This window comes from Tenrec ecaudatus, chromosome 1, assembly GCF_050624435.1.
Source record: "Tenrec ecaudatus isolate mTenEca1 chromosome 1, mTenEca1.hap1, whole genome shotgun sequence".
NCBI lineage: Eukaryota > Metazoa > Chordata > Mammalia > Afrosoricida > Tenrecidae > Tenrec > Tenrec ecaudatus.
Genome location: NC_134530.1, coordinates 205,918,610 through 205,935,481, shown reverse-complemented (window position 1 = coordinate 205,935,481; position 16,872 = coordinate 205,918,610). Strand labels below are relative to the sequence as shown.

Below are 16,872 nucleotides of genomic sequence, written 5' to 3'. Positions count from 1 at the left end.
GTATTCTACTTTTCTGATGCTTCCTTTTCCTACTTCTTTTTTCTAAGGAAATCAAGAAAGACCGTTGGTTCTATAACCATATATTTTTATACCAGGTGTAAAATAATACTTCTTACTCTGAGTATGGCCATCAGGAGCTTGAGCCAAACCAAGCTCTACTCTCACTGCCATTGAGTCAATTCCAACTAGTAGTGACCATACAGGACAAAGTGTAACTGTCCCTGTAAATTTCTGAGACTATGCCTCATCTTTATCTCAAGGATTTGCTGGTTGTTTTGAACTGTTGACCTTGTGGTTCAAACAGTCCAACATGTAACCCACTAGGTCACCAGGACTCCTCAGAGTCAGCACAGAACTCTCCAATGAAAAGATACAGTCTTCCCAACTTTTAAGTCCCTCCACTAGCACAGGCTCCAGCAATACCCAGGGGAGTCTCCACAACCCCTCCCTGCAGGCTTCTTGTCTATGCAGTGGCGGTTCTCCGCTAGGCTTTCAAAGGCCAAGCATAAGCTCCATGGCTTCCAGAACTTTCTTATTTCTAATCTTTGGCTCAGAATTCATGGAATTCCTCTGCCCCTTTAGTATACTAGCCTTACAGTTTGTAGGTTCCTCGATTCCTCCCCGCTTTTTCCTGAATTAATGACACCCAATCAATAATTTGCTAGAACGACTTACAGAACTCAATGAAGTACCATATGTACCACTCTAATGTGCTTACCACAAATGAAGAGGTCAGAGAGAATTTTCAACACTGAACTTCCACACCTTCCTAAAGGATCCATTTTGCTAACATATAGTCATGTCTTGTACCAGCCAGAAATCCCCTAGGTTTTCCATATCAAGACCCTTTTGGGGATCCTCATTGCATAAGCAAAGTGAGCCTGGTGCAGGACCAGGCAGTATTTCATTTGTTGTCATTGGTTTGCGATAGGACTGACTCTGGTGACAGGTTACAATGACAACATTACGTAAGCATGATTCATTGAACCACTTCCTTGAGATCAACTGATATCAAAAGGTGTGTCTCTCTGGCTTCAATAGTCACCGCCACTTAAAACCACTTTTTCACATAAACGCACAAGCTTGTGCTAGAGGCCTCATCAGGGACATCTAGACATTTCTAAGTCTTTAGAGGTGATCTCTCAAGAACAAGGGACAAAAGCTAAACTACTTGGGTAAAATAAACTTGAAACCATGTAGGGCATTGTAGAAGACTTCTCTTTTTAAGTTTACAAATCCCAAACACTAGTCATTAATATTAAGGATTTATTTCATAGAACTTTATTATAGTTGCTCAAGATGAGAAATTTGGAAAATGGGTTCATGGCTTTTGACGAGTAAGTTTTCCTTAGAACTTAGATACATTAGATAGGTAGACTGATGATAGATTGATAGAAGATAGATAAACAGATAATAGATAGAACTGCCCCTGTGAGATTTCTGAGACTAAAACTTTACTGGAGTAGAAAACCTCATTTTTTATAGCAGATTGTCGGCTGGTGGTTTTGAATCGCTAACCCACTACCCCACCAGGCTCCTTTTATATGCAAACCAATAAGGCATTTCATCCTTCCTAATTAATAACTAAAAATAATTCTTTGAAAATAAAATATTTTCTCCAAATTAATTCAAACATTTCTTTAATTTGGAAAATTATGAAATTTACAGAAAAGTCAAAATAGTAAGGTTTAAATTATCATACATTTATATTTGACAGTTGTTTCTATTTTGTCCCAGTTCCTTCTCCCTCTCTATGTCCTCATATTCTTCTTCCTCTCTCTATCCTCTCACTTCATATATGTAGTATGTTCATAGGTAACACATATAGTATGCTTAAAGGGTTACTCTGGATCAAAAACACCTTTTTAAGAGTGAGTTTTTGAGATCATGTAAATGGTATGAGTTCTCATAATTGGGAAGTGGGTAAGCCTGGACATGATAGTTCATTCATATTGTCTCATTGTTGTGAAATACTTTTTGGTTGAAAAATTATTGCTGTATATTATATGTAAATAGTGTAGGATTAAATGATGAATTATAGGATTGTAAATAGGAAGCAAATTAATCACGCCAGGTTACTTACCCAAACACCAGAGAAAATGGTAACGACTGTAAGTAAAATATTTTAATACTATATGTTTTCTTCTTTGTGAGAAATTATCTGAACATAATCTCCTACTAGTTATACTTTATTTACAGTACAGTTGTATAAACTATGAATAATATCATTTGGAAAACAATGATGAAGATAGAAAATAAAATAGAATTCAAGTATGTGTAGAATATTTTACATAGACATTGCAAAAAATACTTTGTATAAAGTTATTTATAGCAAGTCACACAGGAATGAACTTTTTGTTACCATAATTCTGGATTCTTGTAAAAATTATGTGTTGCATTTCCCATTTATGAAGAATTGATATTGTCTTCATTTACATGTATATATTAAATTTTTATCTATTACTATATAACTAATAAATATGATAAAGGTGTATATTTAAATATTTTTAAGGTTCTAGAAGTTATATTGATTATGATACTGGGTAAATAATCAGGGAAGCTTTAGCTTGTTTGTAAAGGGATAATGGAAAAATATATGTAAATACAAATGGACAAAAGCATTTATTTATCTATATAGAAATAAGCTAAGGTAATGAAAGTCAGGTATTTACTTATAATTGTATATTTATTTATTGTTAGACCCGCTTTCATTACTATTTTATATGTATTGTGGATATAATGACCCAAATATATCTAATTTATTTTAAAATAGTTTTGAATAACCATAAACTAAGCCATTCAATATACTTTTGCAATACAATCCATAACATAATCTATGAAACACTTAAATCTACTCAAACTATATATTAAAAATATCTAATTTTATAAAACATTTAGTAGTATAAAGAATGTGAGTAGAAACTTGTAAAATCTTGTTCCATAGACTTTTAATGATTTACTGTATGACAAGTCAGAAAATTTTGATATGCGTAGTTGACTTCCTTTTTCATTAATTAAAAATAAAGATGCACAAAATTAAAGACAGGCAACTTAGAAAAAAGTTATTTTGACTTACTGAACATTTGCTATCACTTAGTTTGAAATGATAGTATCAATCAATAATTTAAACATATGTAAATGGATTCATGTATATGTATACTTAGCCACCTCAGCACCTTTGAGGCTAAGAGGGAATCTTGTGGGGGCTAACTAATCGCCTCTGTATTCTGTCTAGGTGTTGAGGGAAAGCTAAGAGAATGAAGGCCTTAAACCCCCAGTGGAAGCATGATATGGCGGAGCAGAGCTGGTGCTGAATTGTTCTCTCTGATGGCTCTATGGGAGTGGATGGCACTGAGTCTTCATTGCTGGGCTTTAGCAGTTGCTGCTGTTTCGGATCAGCATGCCACAAGCCCCTTCGACTGGCTCCTCTCTGATAAGGGACCCTTCCATCGCTCACAGGAATACACAGAGTTTGTGGACAGAAGCCGGCAGGGATTTAGCACCAGATACAAGATCTACAGGTATGAAGCAAAGGGAAAGCAATTACGGAGATATCATCCTTGACGGTCGTGTACAAATGAGAAGCTCCTTTAAGGAAAAGTTTCAGATGGGAAAGTATTTTTGTCAGAATGCTTATTATTTATCATGTACCACAGTAATATTATCTTGTTATTTAAAAACACTTCTTGTTGATTTAGCATAATATACAAAAAATCAAACGATGGCTATCAATTTTGCCTAATCTCCCCCAAATCTTAATTATTAACTGCCTTACAATCAATGCCAATTAATCTTGAAGCAGAATCTTAGTTTTCATTGTAACCCAAAGCTTCAATGACATGAGCTTCTCATTTCAAATAGCGCATTTTTATAGGAATTCACCTTACTTGCTTTTGCCTTTTACCATGGTACATTATTGTTAATGGGACTGATTTCCTTTGTTCGCCACTGAGAAGTTGAGTCACTACATACTCTTTAGAATCTGAACAGTAAATGCATGGAAACCTTGGGAAGCAGCAGTGGACTATCAAGAGAAAGCAGATCTACAGGATCTAGTAGCAGAATCAAGGAGATGATTAAGATATATGACCTTTGACTTTTGTTCCTCTTCTAGACTTGAAATCTGAATAAGTTCTACCAAAAAACCCTGTAATAAATTCAATAGACTGTCTAATTCCCCAAAACCCAAAGAATCCATTTAATAGAGGATTCTACAAGTGGTTACCTGGGTGCATTGGGTTGACTTGATCAAGGCATAACGATTGCTTTAAGTACAATTGTCAGCTCAGGTTGTTCCTTAGTGAGAGAGTAATATAGACTTGCAATCCCTAGAGATTGGCTTAAAATTAATGTAGAAAAAAACTTTGTTTTACATTTTTCATGTGCCCGTTTTTAGTAGATATGATCATGTAAATATTTTATTTTATGTCATATGTGCACCAGAGGGCACTGTGCTTCAGGTCTCTATGTTGTCTTTTCGACAGTAGCTTGTGAAATTTATAAATCTATCAGTATTGAAAATTTGCAAATGAAATTGAACAAGTTCCATGGCACATCAGACAATCATTGTTCCAGTTTTAATAAGACACCTTGTGGTTCACACAGCGAGGACAGTTACAAACCTAAAAGGAGTTTTTTAAAAAAGAAATAGCAAATGTTTTGTCTCTGAGAGGCTGTAAAAAAGTCACAGTCTTTTGATTCTGGGTTCATTCATTTTTCTCTGCGCTGGTTGGTTTATAGAGCAGTTAGTCACAAATGACGTTCTGCTACTTGAGGCCTGAGAAAATGTCTCATAGTCTGACATTCTGCAAGAGATTTTTAACAGTCTGTCAAAGAAATTGATGTCAGAACATCTCTCCATGATCTATTGGCATCTCCATCAGGAGGTTTGAGTTGTTGTCTTATGTGTGATTATTGTGGTTTGACTTATCGCTCATTCTGATGTAAGTTGTAAACAGGACTTGACATGTTATTAGAGGGCCAGACTGAATGAAAGAGGCATTATTTTGATTGCAGTACTGAAAGGTAATGAAAGAAAAAAATGCTTTGAGGTTTGGTTTGCTTGCATGTCTTCTATCTCCTGTTCGATCTCCCAAGGCCTGGAGACTTTCATTTGCCCTGTGCGCCTTGTCCTTGCGATGTCTTAACCTTGGTGGTTTCAATAAGCTAGCATGAGAGTAAGTGTATTAAGAATGGACTAGGCTTATGGTGCTTGTTTTCTTAGACAGATTATACTTATTATGAAACCTTTTAAAAATAATAATCACAACCTAATAATGATATGATACTTTCCCTGTTTAATTATATGAACAAATGGTATAATCTATGTTTCCATATTCTAGTAAAGTAACATATTATCTGTCTAGATAGGGTTTCAATATGTTTCAAGGAATTTCTTATAACTATTTCTACCATATCTATTTATCCTCTCTGTCACCTACATTTGCCTATCATTTTCTATCTCTCATTCTGTGCAATATATTCACTCCTATTTTCTGCACAAATTAATCATTATTTTGAAACAATGGAAATTCTAAATTACAGGAATTATAATAGCTGCTTGACTTTTAAAATTTGGTTTGGTTATCTTTTAAATGCTAATTTTAAAAATTAAATTTATTTGCCTTAACATTCACTATTTTTATTAATTAAGACACTTAGAGGGAAATTAATATCTTCTTAATGTAAGCACTTGCTTTCTAATTGAAATGAATATTTGATATGCAAAATGACAAGTCAAATGATGCCAGTGTTTGCCATAACTACCTATAAGTTATTTCATGTACTACATTGACATAGTTTTCTGAATGCATTCCTTAAGAATGTAAAACCTATTAACCCTACTAAAATAATTAGGTCACTCTCTTTCAGTTGTCATTCTTTATTTTATCTTCTTTGCCAGCAGCATATTTTTCATTTCACCATAAATAAAGACTAGCTAGATCATGACAAATGAACATTGTTAGAGACATAGACAGGATTTTAAAAAGGCTATGCTTTCAAAAGGTCCATTATAGTGAAATAATGAGGCATGCATTTGTGTTTCCAAAAATGTGTATTCAAAATAGTTCAGATTTTGCTTCTGAATATACATTAAGATGAGAAGTCAATTATTTTCTGGATTAATCACTTAATTCCATAATTTAGAAAGAGAATACTAGCATTAACTATACTTAGTAATATACTAAATGTTGGAGCTTAAGCCACATTTTTTTTAGTTACCCAATGAACATAGCAATCAAGAATTTGAAAGTGTTCTCTATTTTTAAAAAAATGTGCTATTCCTTGAGAAATTCTGTCTGCTGTGAAGCGTAAGCTAGGAGTGCACCTCGGCTTTAATAAATTTGAGTCTTGTGCTGGCAATTATTATTGTCTGAACGCGCCCCCCAGCTGTATGACCACCGGGAAATAGATGGTTTCCTCTACTATGGATCTATGCATCCTTTTAATAAGTTATAGCAACTCTGGAAAAGGCACTCACTTGTAGTTACTCAAACTTAGATGCTGTTGTCTTTTATAACAGGGTGGCCTGGCCGCTGGGTAGAGAGTCTAACTGGTGCCCATGAACCACACACCATCCTGTGTGTGTGCGTACCTTGCAGGCCACTCTGGTGGAGGGGTCTTCACAGCAGCTGGAGGGGAGAATGACTGCTTATTGACTGCCATGGAAAGGTATTAGGAGGTGACCCCAGACTAGCAGGCATTCCTATGGTGTGATGAGGGACACTAATGGGAAAGACAAGTCAGGAGTGGGGAAAGGAAGCATACATATCTGGGGATGACAAATGCATGTCTGTTGGTAGAAAAAGGGGTAGGACTCATTTCCGAATTTGTTTGTTTGTTTTGGTGGGGGGGGTTGACTAACAATTTTTTTAAGAACTCTAAGAGAGGAGAATGCCTGCTAATATGCTATTAATAAGGCATATTGTCCCGAGTTTCTGTGCACCCCCTGGTGACCAAGGCCATGTACCCGGGACATTGGGGCACTGGGACATTGAACCTTGGATCTTCAAGGTGTACAGCACGCCCCAGAGACCATACCATAAAGACGCGATGTGGAAACACCACGAGGTAAAGTAAACGCTGCCTCAAAAATGCCTGTAACCTGAGGATTTACGGCTGAAACCACATGGTCTGTGAGGAAACAGAAGACAGCTCTTCCAAGAGTATTGACCTGTTATCAGGGAGATTAACATTTACTTTCTACTTCAATGCCCTACCTGCTGCATTAAGACATGCATTACTCTGGCAGACTTCTGTCTGACATTGTCAGGGAATGTGATTGTAAGAGTGGCCTGCCTACCAACTCCCACTGTTTGTGCAAATAACGTTCACTCCTATACGGATTTATTATGTTCACGTGGATATCCAGATATTGTGATATTAGACTACATCTCTTCAAGTGCGTCTTAAAATTACTACCATTGACACTATAAACAGACGATCCTTATACTCCAGGGAGATGATTAATAAGATTCCCTTACATAAATTAATAAGGATGTCTCTAAGGTAAACCAGAGGTATATAAAAAAACCAAAACCCTAGATTCAGGAATTTGGGGTCGCACTTCATTTTAGTTCCAAACTAAGAATAATTAGTTCTTATGATGTGGCCTTGCTCAGTCCTGCTGCATAAAGGCATAACAGAGTGTGATGAAGAAATTAGATGATTCAATGATGCTCAGTTATAAGGTAGAATTGCACCTGGGATCTTAAAAGACTTGCTTCCACACAAGCAACCATCTAATTGAGACATCAACTAAGCCCACATGGAAGAAGCACACCAATATCCATGATCCAAGGATTTTAATGATATAATCTAAATCCAAAGTAGGGAATAGTATCAGAGCTTAAATGATGAGATTCTGATGTGCTGAAGGCTGTGGGTGACAGTGGAAGCCCAAAATGCATTTGCAGGATCTACACAGGGAATAAGTCTCCAGTGATTTCCCTCTAACCCAAATTGAGAGATGGGAATAGCCTGGCTATCAGAGTGTTGGAGAGTCAACTATAGTAGATTAAAATGATAAATCTGTCTCGAACAGTTAAAATCTTGTCACTTGATTTCCTTTCTGAAACATTTTGGGCTTTTTTTGGTTTTAAAATATTCTCTTTTGTTTTTTGATATTGGCATTTGTTTCTGTTGTATTTTGTCATTGTCAAAAACCCACTTCACTCTCTGTTGTGTGTTTTTCTACGTTTTGTGCAATATGAAACCCATGATATATACATTTATAGAGGCAATGACTAGAATAGCGACTCCTGGGGTACGGCACGGTTGAGGGGGAGGAGTGTGCTAAGGAGGAGCACATATCAAGAAGTTCAAATGAGAAGAAAATGTTTTGAAAGTATTTTGGTAACAATTGTACAACACTACTTGATATGATTGAACTATGGAATGGTATACTGTCTGGATTAGCTCCTAAAAATGGTTTGAGAATATATATATATATATTCCAAGACATTCCTACATATAATGGCTTTAGGTAAAACAATGAAAGACTGCCAGGTCTTCTCCCATCTTCATGAATGCTATGTCTGAGCCCATGGTTGTAGTGATTATGTCAATCCATCTCTTTGTTGGATTTCTGCTTTCTCACTGATCCTCCACTTTAGCAAGTACGATGCCCTTTGTCGGAATTGGTCTCTCCTGACAACATGTCCAAAACAAGTACAACAGTCTTGTCCTCCTTGATTCAAACGAGTATTCTGCTGCACTACCTGGAAGACAGATTTATTGAGCAATTAATACATATTTGAGGTCACAGTTTGGTGATTTTTATTCCCATTAAAACCATTTCACACCTACGAACAGATTAAATCACAATATATGGTGACATAAACACAGAATAAACTTTTTGGCTATCCATATATTAGTGAATGATGGGGAAAGTGATGATTAAAATATGTTTCTTAATAATATGTGGGTATATTATAATAACATAACTGAACTGGCTTCTCTGCCACTATTTTTAAATATGCTCAAACTTTAGGTGAGAAAAGGAAACAATTGCAAACATTTCTGTCTGATGATGTTTCCTTATTTGTTTATATTTTTAATACAGCAATGAAACTAGGTAGTTTAGGGGGAAATTACAAAATATATAGATACCTCATTGTATTACAGAGTTTAATGGGTAGTTTGGGACAGGATGTATTTTGAATAAATAGTGCCAAATTTTGGGTATCAGTATAGAATTCCTTCTTCACATCACAGGTAATAATATATGTTTATGGAATAAGAATCTAAAAAGGAGTGACAGAAATAGGAGTTAACAGAGAACAACATCAGCACAATCAGGGGATACAGAGGGATTTTGCGAAGCATAAGCCATTAAGCATTAAAAAAAAGAAAAGCTGAGCACTCAGGTATATGACCATTAACATGCTTATAGTTCTCTGCAGCCTCAGGGGTATCTCTTGAATAGAATGAATCCAATCTCTTAAATAAAAATAAAACAAACAAAGGGGGCACATGCACATACCAATATATACACAGCATAATGTTTTTAGACAAAGTTCACCAAACAGGTAATTCAAACTTACATTGAGTTAGTTGCATCTTAACTAAAACCTAAAGTAAAGCACATCATTGACTATTAAAAAAATAGGCTAGCAATTATTTCTATAGAGAAGGTACAAGAATGGAGTATGAGGGGAGCACAACGAAGACCTATAATATTCAATTTCATAGTCTGTGCAGTTAATATACTAGTATTATATAGGCAATATGTACAAACTGCATGCATTTTAAAATGCATTATTAATTGTGAGTAAATATATCATCCCCTAGTTCATCATTCCCTAGTTCATCACGTTCAGGCACTATTGTATTTTGCTCCCACAATCAGTTCCCAAACATCCTTTGTCTTCTTGGACCCCTGACATCAGCTCCCTTTACCCCCCATCCCCCACCCCCATCACTATATGAATTTTTAATGTGGAATCTATGTTCTACAACATTAAAAGTTAGTGAATATGTCATCAATTTAGATTTGCAAGACAATAGTTCTCAAATTAATTAGTTCTTACTTCCAAATGGTCAACAAAATTTAACTCATTCTCAATAACTTGTTAAACCTTCTTAAATACAAAAAGGAGGCTGGCGGGCAAGGGAGGGCGGGTCAGTGTTGGACACTCATGGAAAAGCCTTCGGTTTAAATCTATCGGCTGCTCTACTGGGAGGGAGGGTAGGGAGCTAGTCTGTATAAACATTTACAGCCTCAGAGATCCTATGGACAGTTCTCCTTTGCTCTCTAGAGTCACTATGAGTTAACACTGACTTGATAATCCCCTTTTATACATGCAAATGTACATATATATAGCTGTTCAAAAATCATGTGGAAACAATCGATTAAGCCTTCATTTTTCCATAAACTTGTTTGAGCCCTTTGTGTATACCGAGCGTCCCTGGTTTATAATGAATGAGATGTGTTCCTAACTATCTTTAGGTAAGTTTGTAGATATGTGAAAACAGATGCACGCTGCTTTTTATTTGACCTTTCTTGAGTAAACTCTCCACGATTTAAAAGCGGTACGGGCAGCAAGTGAAGGGCATCATGCTGAATGTGTTGTGAGTGGGGCTTAGTTCAACCATTGCAATGTGAGGACAAACGTGTATCCAATTAAAGGACGAATCCTGTCCTTAAATTGTATGTTCTTAATTCAGGGAATTAATGCATATGAAAATCAAATATAAAGCTAAATAAAAATTCTAAAAAACCTTTCAATATCTGAAAGGGAACTCAAATTACTTTGATATTATCTATCTCTTTAAAAGTATGAGGGTTCTCCAAAATGTGTGTGGGAAAATGACAGACTCTTTTTGTTCCATTTTCCATGAGCTTGTTGATTCTCCCTTGTGTACCATGCCTAACAAAAGCCTCTAAGGAAATGCATCTAAATGTTTCATTAACAATGTCATGATGCTCCCAATTGTCAGCAGTGAGCATATGCAATTCTGGAAATCAGATGAAATAATAATGATCGTTTAAGACACTGGTGTGAACCATGGATTTATTTGGTAGGCCACTTCTAAGCAGCCAACAATGGAACTGTGAGGATTTACCAAAATTATTTCAACAATAGTTATAAACAACATTTTAAAAATATGAAGTGTAGTATCTCTTTGAGTTTTATTGTTCTTGGTTGACTTCACATCTACTTAGATTCTTAGTGACCTCATGTGGCAGAGAAGAACCACCTGCCAGGTTTTCCACGCTGCAGACTTGAGGCGACCCTGTCTTTAGTTCATTCTCCAATGAAGCCCTTAGTTGGATTTGAACTACCAACCTTTCAGCTCGCAATTCAGTGGTTAATTTTTGTAGTGCTGGGGTTCCTTTGAGCCTTAACATTATATTTTTGAGTAATTATAATAGAACAGATGCAAAATAGGAAGGATGATTATAAAATTCAGAAGTGTTTGTCTATTGACTCTACATATGACTAAGAAAGGAAGAGAATGGAACTAATATTGTATTTTTACTGTGTAATTGATGTTTTCAGAGATTGTTTCATTTAATCCTTCAAACGTTTTACAGATTCCCATTTTACAGATTAATGATAAAAACATAAACTAGGCAGCCTTGAATTTCTCCTTAATATCCTTGCCTATCTCTCAGCATACCTAAGATAGTCACAAAAACATCAGTGAACTATACATTTCTAAAAGACAAACCTGACCATCCTTATAATATATCTATATATTTATATCTGTATTTCTATTCATTTTATAATTCTAGGCAGGCCAGTGATTCACCCACCTAAGGCATAAGCTGCACATTCAATATACTTGATTTCAAAGTCAAAGCTCAACTCAAAATGTAACACCTTAATATTTTAAAGTTGTTTCAGATTTTAGTACTTTCTGCTTTCTTTCCCTTTGAGGTTTTCCTGTTTTGTTTCGGTGTTGTCACTGATTTTGTTGCTGTTGTTGCCCTGTGTTTTGTATGATTTTCTGTACACAGAATCCACGATAGGTAAATATATAGAGGCAGTCACTGGATTAATAGTTACCTAGGGGAATGGCAGGGCTGTCTGTGCGGGAGGGGGTTGGATGGGGAGCGAACAACAATGCATATGAGAAGAAACTGTTCTGAAATTACTTCTGGTGATGAGTGCACAACTCTTTTTAATATGATTGAATGATTAAATTATGTGGCATATTAATTATAAGTTAGTAAAACTTAAAGACAGGCCCCCTCAATTAAAAGCAAGGCTGAAAAGGTCGTATTATATTTTTGCTATTGTTTCACCTCAGGTTTGTAACTTAACTTCTCAGATCCCATTAACTTCATTACAAAACAGAAAGAAATGTTATAGATGCTCTGTATAGCTTCATTGAACCAAAAGTTCAATGATTCTCTTCCCTAAAACAAAATGGGACATATCATAACAATGGGATATGCAATAAAACAAAATATTTCTATATCTACATTGTTTTTTCTTTTTCCAGTGCTTTTTGAAAATTCTTCTTTTAAAATAATAAGTAAGAATATCTTAGATTCCTATGTGCTACTGCATAGATCAACATAAAGTTTGTAACCACTTTTCAACAATTTTAATTTTGAGATTCAGCAGTATATTGAACTCTAACTCTGAAGATTCAATTCAAATTCATAGTCATAATATGCTGATGGGTTCATGCTTATGATATCCTTCAGCAGACATTGGGAAATTCATCAAGAAAAAACAGAATTATTAAATAATGTTTGTAGAATTACAATCCACTCTCTGAAGGGTCAACTATGAAAATCAGTTGTAAATAATCCCATTACTGAATTAAAAAGGTATTTTGAATTTATAAGTAATAATTTTAGTTAAATAGTGGATTCATGTTTGCTGCTCTTAAAATGAGAAAATGAACAGGTCTTACTTCACACAGTAATTTACTGAAGACAAAATAGCAATTACATGTTTTTTTGGCATTCAAACAGATGATTTATTAGATTACTTTTCTATATTTAATTCTGTCTTGACAAGCTCTCTAAAATTTTCATTATCATTATCTCTGTAGTCTCTTCCAAATAAAATTGCCCAAATTGCCAGCGTTGTTTCCTTCTATCTCTCTATCACCAGTGTCATTTTCTTTTATCTCTCTTCTTGGACTTTTAAATTGATCACGTGTTTTCGGTGAAGGTCACTATTGCAAAACTTCAACTTTTAAGATGAGTAGAAACAAAAGAAAACAATCCCGAGTAATATCGTTGCTTTGGCAATTAATACGGCTTTTCCCTGAGCGACAGATGATGATGATGTGTGTGTTTGTTTGAATTTTACCTCCCATTGTAAGTAAGCATGTATTGTGCCTACATGTTATGTAAGCACATCTATTTTTATATTTATTTTTAAAAATAGGCCTCAGATTATGCTTAGGACAGAATTTCCTTTAGTCTAGTAGACACAAAGTATAAATGATAAAAGCAGCTTAGACACTCACCTGGAAAATGTACATTTTAAAGTTAGATATATTTGAATATTTTGTATTTTAAATAGAATTACGTTATCTAGTCTTTATAACTACATTATTTTTAACAGTAATAGAAAGTTTTATAACCTTTTGAAGTAACTTATACTATAAATTATTTATCAATTTATTATTTTTCATGCAAATTTTAATGTATCATCTGCTTTAGGGTAGAAGAATCCTATGGTTACATTTCTCTTCCTGAGAGTAACGTCTTAAATCAGATAACTAGCACTATCTTCTATGGAAAGCGTATTTGTGGTGCAGTGGGTAAGCACTGGGCTGCTAATTGAACGGTCTGTGGCCCAAGTCCATCCATCCGCTCTACAAGAGAAAGATGGGTCAACTTGCTCCCTTAAAAGTTTACAACCTTGGAAATCCTGTGGAGCAGTTTTCGTCTGTCATGTAGGGTCTCTATGAGTTGCTGTGGACTCAGTGGGAGTGAACATTGTCTGTGGAACTTCTCTGTCTGACTGAACTGATATGGCTATGCCTAGTCAATATGTTTTGCTGAAAAAAAAAATAACAGATCCACTCTCCATAGTCTTTAATTCTCCCCTCATGTATGTATTTAAATATCCTCACAGACAAAGGCCATATATGATGTATAATGCTATTTATTTGGACTACAAATGCAAATATTAATACATCATTTAAATTAAATTATAAAATGATGGTACTAATAAATACAGAAAAGGAGAACATTATGTATTCTTTAGTTACTATGAGACTCTCTGGATATGTGTTGATAGTTAAGAAAAAAAAAAGAACCCCACTCTATTAAGAAGTAATTTGCCTATGAAAAAATTTACAGTGGTGGCATCACTATCTCAAAGCATCCATGTATGTACTATTGACAGAGTCCCTAGGAGTCCGAATTGATTCAATGGCAGTGAATTTGGCTTTTTGTAGTTACTTTCTGTGTCTGGTCCACTTTTATTTTTGCAACTTCACCTTGTTTTCCATATATATCTCTCCTCAATTTATTATCTTCCTCCTTTCTACAATTAAAAAGAGGCTTGGTTACATGCCACAACATTAATTTTATTATGCTGAATAAAATAAGGCCACCAAAAAAGACAACTATGTCTGATGTCATTAATGTGAAACAATTGGAACAGGAAGGGACCAGAGTTTAACAGTGGTCAGCAGTGGGGGAGGGAAAGGAAAGAGGAAGCGTTGCTTAGCTAGCAGCTAGTTTCCGTTTATGAGGATGGAAAACATGACAATAGATATGGTTACACAGAGGGATTGATGCAGTTCTTACATTGAATCATACAGGTAAAATGGCTGCATTGATAAGTATTCTATCATTCATATTTTAACACAGCCAAATAAATACACATTTATCTACATAATAAATATATAAAATAAGAATTAGAGGAGAGCAATTGCATGTCTTTTTCCAGCGTCCATTCCTCATTGGCTCAATTGTCAAGTATTTAACCACTAGTCAAAAGGTCAGTGGTTCAAAACCCCCAACTGCTTTGGAGGAGAAAGGCATGACAGTCTTTTCCTGTCCAGATTACAAACCTTATGGAAACCGTATGGGGTAGTTTTACTCTGTTGTATAGGACTACTGTGAGTTGCAGTCAATGTCACAGCCATAGATTCTCAATGAGCTATACCCAGGAATCAAGAAACTGAAAAGTGGAAATAGAGTAAACAGAATGAAAAATGAACTTGTGCATGTTTTAATTCCTTCATGATATTTAGGCATTTATTATGAAGTCAGCAATTTAATCTTTTTCACAACATAATTTTAAACAACATACATAGCCTTGATTCAGTCAGAATTGACTTGATGGCAGAGAAACGGGCTACAGCCATCATCCTAATACAGTTCATCTACAAATAGGAAGGTAATAAGATAGAGCTAGAGGATGCACAATATTTGATGGAGTCACACAACATCCAACTTGATCCGAAATGACTTAAATCCTATTTCGCAGTTATGAGTTGCTGTCTAGTTAATTCTGACTTGAATTTATAAATAGATGCACAACTGGCTTGAGTCATGTAAGAATATAAAATCAAGTATGTCTTCACCTGGCAAATCTTTCTTCAAGTTCATAGATAAGAATAATTTGTGTTACTATCAGTTGTCAAGTATAGTTTTAATAAATTGTATAGTTTTAATAAAATTAAGCATTCTACTAAGCACACAGTTTCCATGTAACCGGATAACCCAGAAAATTGTGCTTGTACAGTACCATATTTTCAACTGAAGAGACTCAGTAATATCTGTATAGATAGATATAGATGTAGATGTAGATATAGATATAGATATAACAATAGAGTTGTTTGCACTAGTTCCTGTAGTCTTTTTCTCTCGTTACCCCTCTAGGATTATAAAGCTCATAATAAGAGATTATTCCTCATTCATAAAGGCTATCCTTTAGTCTTGCTAGGATCTGATTTGTTAAATAGGTACAGCACAGATGTTAATTTTCCAAACAGACATTCATATATTTGCTTTGCAAGTGAACAACCATGAAGTATTGAGCAATCATTAAAGTCACAAATTTCTCTGTGATTTTTTTGTAATAAATTTTGAATTTGAGTTTTAACAGCTGAAACTATATCACCATATACAAGACATTTCGTAGCTTTTATCTTGTCAGGAAAAGACCCCCCTTTCTACCTATGAGGTTTGTGCTTTGGAAAATAAGTATCAGGGTGCTTTTAAGATGATCTTGTAGAAAATGGCTCCATTAGTAAAGCCAACCTTTGATTTCTGAACAACAAATCTCTCAAAGGAAATATTCATCTTAAGTCCTAACTTTACAATTGCTTTTCTCAATTAACTTTTAGAAAGAAGGTAAATTTTTATCAAATTTATACAAGTACATATATTGCTGAATTTCTTAATTCTGGGTCAGCTGTGAGAACCAGATATAATTTTAAGCATTTCATTTTATCTTACAGGAACAGTTATGGGTTTGATCGCTTAAGGAACATTCTGTAATGTCTGTATTTTGTGTGCAGAAAATTGAATATTAAAACATAATTCTAAACAAGTAAGCATTAAGAAAAAGTCTCGCATTAGTTCCTGCAGTCCTATTTATTTATTTTAATTCTACAATGTCAGATTAGCTTTCTCAGAGGCTATCTGCTTCTTAATTGGGGGAGAAGTAAAATTCTGAACATCCTGACATAGTTCACAGATAAGGGCTCAAAGTTGTCTTAGTCATGCCTCCTCAGATACCTTAAATAAATGTCAAGGTTGAATATCTGAATCAATCTGTTCTATAGGCCTCTGAGACAGCTTCTTATGAAAGACCATGTACTCTGATTCGAAGTTTATAGAATCTTCAGGAATGTATCTGAGTAAGACAAAACAACTATCTATTGATGGCAGAGACATAAAATATTTGTCCTTTTTTATTGATTATTCATATGGGAAAG

At 34.8% G+C, this 16,872-nt stretch overlaps 1 protein-coding gene across 2 annotated transcripts in view; it reads left to right on the top strand.

The window, feature by feature from the left end:
* Positions 1 to 3,285: 3,285 nt before the first annotated feature.
* Positions 3,286 to 16,872, top strand: part of BRINP3 (BMP/retinoic acid inducible neural specific 3) — a 493,055-nt gene continuing 479,468 nt past the window's right edge. The window contains exon 1 of one of the 2 annotated variants that reach the window (XM_075540509.1): positions 3,286 to 3,521. In XM_075540509.1, the coding sequence (XP_075396624.1) occupies positions 3,286 to 3,521 (236 nt within the window). The remainder of the gene's footprint in view (positions 3,522 to 16,872) is intronic. The other variant, XM_075540510.1, reaches the window with a different exon arrangement.